General features: G+C 37.2%; 1 protein-coding gene and 1 pseudogene across 1 annotated transcript; both read right to left on the bottom strand.

Moving 5' to 3' along the window:
* Window positions 1-305: 305 nt before the first annotated feature.
* On the bottom strand, window positions 306-1,225 carry LOC140507570 (olfactory receptor 52Z1P-like; annotated as a pseudogene).
* A 4,104-nt stretch (window positions 1,226-5,329) lies between these two features.
* LOC140508710 (olfactory receptor 52H1-like) lies at window positions 5,330-6,277 on the bottom strand. Its single transcript, XM_072616593.1, has one exon. The coding sequence runs from the start codon at window positions 6,275-6,277 to the stop codon at window positions 5,330-5,332; it is 948 nt and encodes a 315-aa protein (XP_072472694.1).
* Window positions 6,278-7,427: the final 1,150 nt, after the last annotated feature.

Raw genomic sequence — 7,427 nt, 5'->3', positions numbered from 1 at the left:
TACACACACACACATACTTGTGTCAGTGTGTGTCTGTGTGTGTATAGCATGTAACATATGTGTGCATGTGTATAATAAGTATCTGTGTATTATATAGGTGTTTGCATATATGTGTAAAGTAGATTGTAAATCATTGAGCTCTATATAACTGCTAGCAGTTATTATTAAGTTCATTTATGTAAATCAAAGGAAATATCTTCCATCTACAACCACTACTTCATTTGGAAACAATTAATCAATATTTATAACCTACAGTGATTTATACACAATATTTAAGCTGTACAATTTTCCTAGAAAACTTCAGCTCAGAAATCCAGACCCAACTTGGAGATCCTGGATGTGACAATATTCCGGATCTGTATGGACTTGACACAATATATCATGTGATTCAAAGTACTGGGCACAACCACATAGAGATTGGCCAGAAGAATTCCACATTCCAGATGGATGGCCAGCACTCTCAAGTAGGCAGGCAGGTAGAACATGAAGATGAGGCATACATGTGAACTACAAGTGCCTAGAGCCTTCAACTGGGCATCATGGGATAGGAATTGGAAGACAGCTAGAAGAAAAAAAAGCACATAGGAGATGAAAATGAGCAAGACATCTAAGCCTGTGGACAAGAATGATATCACCAGAGTATAAATATTATTGGCAGTGATATCTTCATAGGTCAGCCTAGAGACAGTAAATATCAGCAGTGATATTGTTTCCACAGAATGGCAGCTGATCAACAAGGAAGACAAAAGGAAAGATGAAGGCCAGGCCCTGACCAAAGAAAACCCTCCAAAGTTCCTGATCACAGAGTGGGTCAAAATCATGGTGTGTCTTAGTGGAAAGCAGATGGCTACATAGCGGTCAAATGCCATGGGAAAAAGAACCATTGACTCTTTGATAAAAATGAAAAAGCAAAGAATATCTGGGTGAGGCAGGCCTGGAAAGAAATGGACTCAGTCTGCACCCAGAAAAGAGCCAGCATCTTTGCCATGATGGTATTGGATAGCAAGAAGTCTGTCATAGCCAACATAGCCAAAAAGAGATACATGAACCCATGGAGACTGTGCTCTAACCAGATAAGAATGGTAAGCAAAGGGGTACCCACAAGTGCTACTACATATACAGAACCGAAAGGAATGAAGACAAAGAACTGTAGTTTCTTGAAGCCTAGGATGCTTATCAATATGATGAGAACTGGGTGGAAGGTGCTTTGATTAATTATATCCATGTATATGAGACTATGGTTTGTTCTCTCCTCTTCCTTCTTTTGCTTGACCACCTAGAAAGAAGAAAAATACACCCTTATTCACTTACATACTCCCACATGTCACTTGCTGGTCTGAGGATCACTGTAGATTTTGAGCTGGGAGACCCTTTAAATGTTATCTAATCTACCTTTCTTACTTTATAGATGAAGAACCTGATACTCAGAGATGCTCAATGACTTGTCTCGGGTCACATAGTCAGCAGAGTTGGGAGAGAAACCCCTACGCTCTGACTATAAATTCATTCCCTTTGCCTTTTCCTTATTCTGTATTGAAACAACCCATCTTGTGTTGTATTACTCCCTGCATGAAGTTCTAACATTAACAATGCTTCAAAAGTCTTTTTTCTATTTTATTGAATATCTTATTGAATATTAAAATTTTAGAAGCCTTCCAAATTTAGAGATTAAAACAATGATTCCCCCTTTCTTGGCTATTATTGGAAAAGTTCTAGAAATGCTAGCTATAAAATAAAAAAAAGAAATTAGAGGAATGCTGATAGACAGAGGAGACAAAAATATGTCTACTTCCTGATGACAGCTTAGTTTATTTAGAAAATCTGAAAGAAACTGATAATAGTTTCAGCAAAGTTTGAGGCTACAAAACAAATGCACAGAAATCAATAGAATTTCGATATTACAATGATAAGAAGAAAAGGAAGTCACATACGAAAAATATAAAATTATGAAATCCCAGAGAGTGAGACTCAGCAAATAGAAGAAAATTCTTCTGTAGATAAAGTTATATGAACTTCCTTAGGGAATTGAACAACTTAGCTGTCTAGAAGAATATTCTGTGTTTAGGCTAGATTTTGCCAATGTAATACAAATGGCAAATATTATCAGTATTAAGTAAGTATTTAGCACTATATCAATCAAAGTGCTTGAGAGATAGTTAACAGAGGAAGACAAAATAATCACAAAATTCATTAGGAGAGACAAAAGATTTAGAATGTCCAGGGAAATTGTGAAAAAGGACAAATTAATTTCCATACCTTTATTGTGAAAGAGCCATCATCAAAACTAACTACTATTGGTTTTTAAAAAGTAGATCAATGGAATAGTTTACACAGGAATGAAGAAAACAAGCACTTATTGTGCCTATATATATGCCAGATTCTGGGCTGAGTGCTTTATACATATTATCTCATTTAGTCTTCACAACAACTTGGAAGATAGGTGCTACTATTAGCCTCATTTTACACTCGAGGAAACTGAGGCAGGTAGAGGTGATTTGCTGAAGATCATGCAATTAGTATCTGAGGTTTGATTTAAACTCAGATTTTCCACTCCAGACACAGAGTACTTTCTACTGCACCACAAAGCTGACAGGAAGAAATTGAAATAATTGAATGCAGTAACAGTGTTCAATAAATCTCAAACCAGAAATTACCTAGAACAAGAAATTCCTATTTGATAAGATCTGCCAGAAAAAAACTAGAAAGCAACCTAGTAGAAATTAGGTTTAGCCTGATAACTTGTATCAACAATAAATTCAAAATGGATTTGTGACTTGAATATTAAGATTATATTTAAAAACAAAAGCTAGAAGCAAAACTGGTTAAATACCAGTCATAACTCTGGGTACAGTTTGAATTCATAACTAAACCAGGGATGGAGGCAAGTTTTCAAAAGATTAAAACTAATTTTGATAAATTATATGAAACATTTTTTTTTTGCAGTAGCAGCTAGGTGGTACAATGGAAGTCCTGAATTCAAAGCTGGTTTTGGACACTTACTAACTGTGTAACCCAGAAGCTTTTAGCTTCTGCTTCAGTTTCTCTATCTGTAAAATGGAGGTAAAATAGCATCTACTTCCCCATGTTGTCACGAGAATCAAATGAGATGATATTTGTCTGGTGCTTAGCACAACGTATATGTTATATCAAAGTTAGCAGTGATTATTATGAACCAAATAAATGCAACCCATTATTTTTGTGTCATATATCATTTATGCTTATTTTTCTAAGTCAGGAAGACTTGAATTCAAACCCTGCTTGAGAACTTACCAACTGTGTGACCCTGGGAAAATCACTTAACCTCTGTTTTTTTCACGTTTCTCAACCATAAAACATAGATAACAATAGCATTCTACCTCTCAAGGTTGTGTGGAACAAATGAGAAAACATATGTAAAGCACTTAGCATAGTCCTTGGAATAGTAACTGCTACAAAAATTCTAGCTATTATTTTTTTTCTTTATTATAAAGGATGGCTTTCTTGGATGATGTAGGAGGAAGAATACAATGGAAAATATGACTAATGCAAACCAAAGATATTAATGAAATCTATTTTAAATGATAACATGTGATTGGTGGAATACAGAACATAGGATGGCAAAGAGAATCATAACATCTCTAGATTAATGCTATTTCCCAATACTGATTTTTCATTGTTGAATAAAATTCAGTGGTGAATAGAAATGAAGAAGTTGAGAGGAAGAGAAAGACTTTTTTTGAGGGGAGGGAGAAATATGATGTTTATTTTTCAACCTGGTGAGTTTGAGAAAATAGTTTAAAATCCAAATGAAGATCATAGAATTTATTTTTTTTTTCAAAACAAATATTAATTTTTTTCTCCCACTTATTCCTCCCATCACTGAAAAAAGTAAATAAGGTAAAAACTCTTTGTAAGAAATATGCATAGTCAAGTTAAACAAATCATACATTGTTCCTATCCAAAAAATAACTTATTCTGCACCTGAGTCCACCTCCATGTCAGAAGATGATTAGCATGCTTCATTATCAGTCTTGTAGAAAAATGTTTGGACATTGCATTCATTAGAGTTCTTAGGTGTTTCCAAATCATTTGTCTTCACAATATTATGTTTGTTGTATAAATTATTTTCCTGGTTCTACTTCCTTTTCCTTATCATTTCATAAAAATTTAAGAATTCTCTGTAAGCATTCCTTTTGTCATTTCTTATGGCACACACTTACTTGTGTGTGTGCAAGTGTGTGTGTGTGCAAGTGTGTATGTATATATATATGTGTGTGTGTGTGTGTATGTATGTTTTCATATGTACATATTTGGTCAGTTGATGGGAACCCCTTTAACTTCCAATATTTGATACTATGAACAAGAGCTGTTGTAAATATTTTTTGTACATTTGGGTCCTGTCCCTCTTTCTTTGAAGATTGCAGAATTAGAGGACATTTGAGATCATTTATTCTAACCCTTTTTTAATAATGGAGGATAGTGAGAATCAAATAATTTATTGGACTTACCTAAAACTGAGACAGTATTTAATAGAGTCAAGCACTGAGCATAGGTTTGGGGTTTTGTTTGTTTCTTTACTATGAATCCAATAATTGTTTAATTCTCACTAGGGTATGCTTCTGATGTTATATCTTGTCAGCAATTAAACTGAGGTATTGCACCTCAAAGGTGATGTCAAATCTAGAGACAGAGATTGAGGTATTTGAATAAAGGTAAACTTAAGTCATAAGAATAGATGGATACTAAGAAAAAAAAATTTATATATATATATATATATATATATATACATATATAAGATATGATATGGTACAGTATGGTATGAGATGATATGATATAAAGAGAAGATCCTAGGGCTAGGAATTGGCCACAGTGAAGATGAAGAAATACAGCCCAAGAAGGAGCCAGATTAATCTTTATTTGTCAGTTTTTGCTGCTTTTAGATTCTTTGCAGTCATTTATACCCATACCTATTAATAAATGATCATGTATTTGAAATTCCCCTAAAATGGATTTTGCACTTCTGAAGGTTCACAAGTCGGTCAATATCATTTATTTATTGATTCCAGAACTATTCACTGCATAATTTATTGAGTCATTAGTATGTACATGGTCCTAGGCTGTGGAGTAGATGCTGAGATGAATAAAAGATGGTTGCTGAATTAAACTGAATTGGATTGGATGGAATCCCTTCCCTTAAGTGCACTTACAAGCCTGAGTGAAAATTTAAAGTGTTCTCTAGTTGAGAGCTCATATCCACAGGCAAGACTGAACAACTAACAAATGGCTATTTTGTTATCATAGTTGCATACTAACAGCTCATTATACACTCTTCCTGATTCACAGTACCATGTCACTGGATTGCCTTTGGGGAGAACAAGATGACAATCTTGTCCCTTATTTGCTTTGTCTTAACTCCATAGATGATAGGATTGAGTGCAGGTGGGATGACTATGTAGAGGTTGGCAAACATGATGTGGAAGGTTCGGGGAACATTATGTCCAAATCGGTGGGCAAGGATGGAGAAAAAGGCTGGTGTATAGAACATAAGAATGACACAGACATGAGAACCACATGTACTTAGTGCCTTCTGACGGGCAGCATGAGATGGGAGGCGGAAGACAGCATGGAGGATAAGTGTGTAAGAGAGAGCAATCAATATTACATCTGAAATTACGGTCATAATGGGCACAGCAAAGCCATACCAGATGTTGATGGAGATATCAGCACAGGAGAGGCGGGCCACACCAATATGTTCACAGTATGTGTGTGGGATGATGCGTGTCTGGCAGAAGGGCAGGCGCTTCAGCAAGAAAACATCAGGGAGAATGATGCAGAAGCTGCGAAAGCAGATACCTACAATGATCTTGATGACAGCTCGTGGAGTCAGGATGGTGGTATATCTCAGTGGGGAGCAGATGGCCACATAGCGATCAAATGCCATGGACAACAGAATGGCTGAATCTAAAACAAAGCTGTAGTGAAGGAAAAACATCTGAGTGAGGCAGCCAGTAAAGGTGATTTCCCTGGCTCCAAGCCAGAAGATGCTGAGGGTTTTGGGAACACCAGCTGTGGACAGCACCAGATCAGTGGAAGCCAGCAGGGAAAGGAAGAAGAACATGGGCTCATGGAGGCTACGCTCCATGAGGATGAGATACAGTAAGACTGAGTTTCCTACTACAGCCACAAGGTAAATAGTGCAGAAAGGAATGCCAATCCAGATGTGGAACTGCTCCAGCCCTGGGATCCCCACCAGGATGAATATGTCTGGGTTGAAGCCACTTAAGTTAAAGGTGACCATTGTGAACTGGTTTCTTGTATAAAGTGGAATTTTGGCTGGGACTTGTAGGAAACCTGTAAAACCAAGAAGTGGAGATGAGAAAAGAGACCATTACAGTGACAAGGGACAGCTGGAGATGTGATGTCTTGTGCAAGGAACAGCAAGGAGGCCAGCACCACTAGATTATATGGAAATTCTATAGAGGGAAAGAATATGTAAAAAGACTGTTTATGCTGGAAAGAGTCACGGCTTTATAACCAAAAAAGAAGATGTTACATTTGTTTCTTCAGAGCCAGTAGAGTTTATTGAATGGGATGGAAGGGGGAAGATGACATGGGCAGACCTATGTTCTGGGAAGTTTATTTTCACATCTGGGAGAAGGGTGGACTGGAGTGGGGAGAGACTCAGGGCAGGGAAGCCATCGTAAAGGATACTCTAATAGGCTGGTGGCAGCATTAGATTGAAGAAGGGTTGTGAGAATACTAAAGAAATTTAGAAGGTAGAATTACTATTATTTGACAACTGATTAAATGGGGGGGGGGGGGTGAAAGAGTGTAAGGAGTACAGATGAAACCTAGGTTGTGATTCCGGGTGATTGGGGAAATGATAGCACACTGGGAAGTAATAGGGATGTTAAGAAAAGGAAAGTGTTTTTGAAGGAAGATAATGACAGGGTTTCCAATTCTCTTTAACCATGCTTGTTGCACCTCTCTGGGTGAATTTGGACCTCCTTAAAAGCAGGAATTGATGAGGGCTGGAAAGGGGATGTGAGACCCCCACAAAGACTGGGCTACCAGAGGCAGGTCATCTGGAGAAGAATTCACGAACTCAAAAACTGTTGAAGTCAAGGTAAAGATTTATTACACTTTTCAGTGGGCAAGAGTTCTTAGGAAATCTGTAATCTTAAAGGGGTACAGGATATTCCATAGTATCACTTGTGCCAAATATGCTAAGTACGTGTTTTGGAGTGGGATTAGGGAGTAGTTAAGGGGTAGTCAAGTTCTTAAAGGAACATGCACTTTTGATGTCTGCTGAACAGGTATTTTACCCAAAAGTCATCGGGAAATAACCCAATGTGTAGTACCTGAAGGTGTGATTTTAGGCCTGAAACGTCACTAAGACAACCAGTGGTCAGGGCCAACCAGGAAAAACCAGGCTTCTCTCATCAATG

Source organism: Notamacropus eugenii, chromosome 5 (genome assembly GCF_028372415.1).
Source record: "Notamacropus eugenii isolate mMacEug1 chromosome 5, mMacEug1.pri_v2, whole genome shotgun sequence".
Lineage (NCBI taxonomy): Eukaryota > Metazoa > Chordata > Mammalia > Diprotodontia > Macropodidae > Notamacropus > Notamacropus eugenii.
Note: the sequence above shows the minus strand (reverse complement) of the source record. Positions and strands in the feature narration are given on the sequence as shown.

Excerpts from the sequence above, each read along its gene's own strand:
- LOC140508710 (XM_072616593.1), bottom strand. The coding sequence starts at position 6,277 with ATGGTCACCTTTAACTTAAGTGGCTTCAACCCAGACATATTCATCCTG.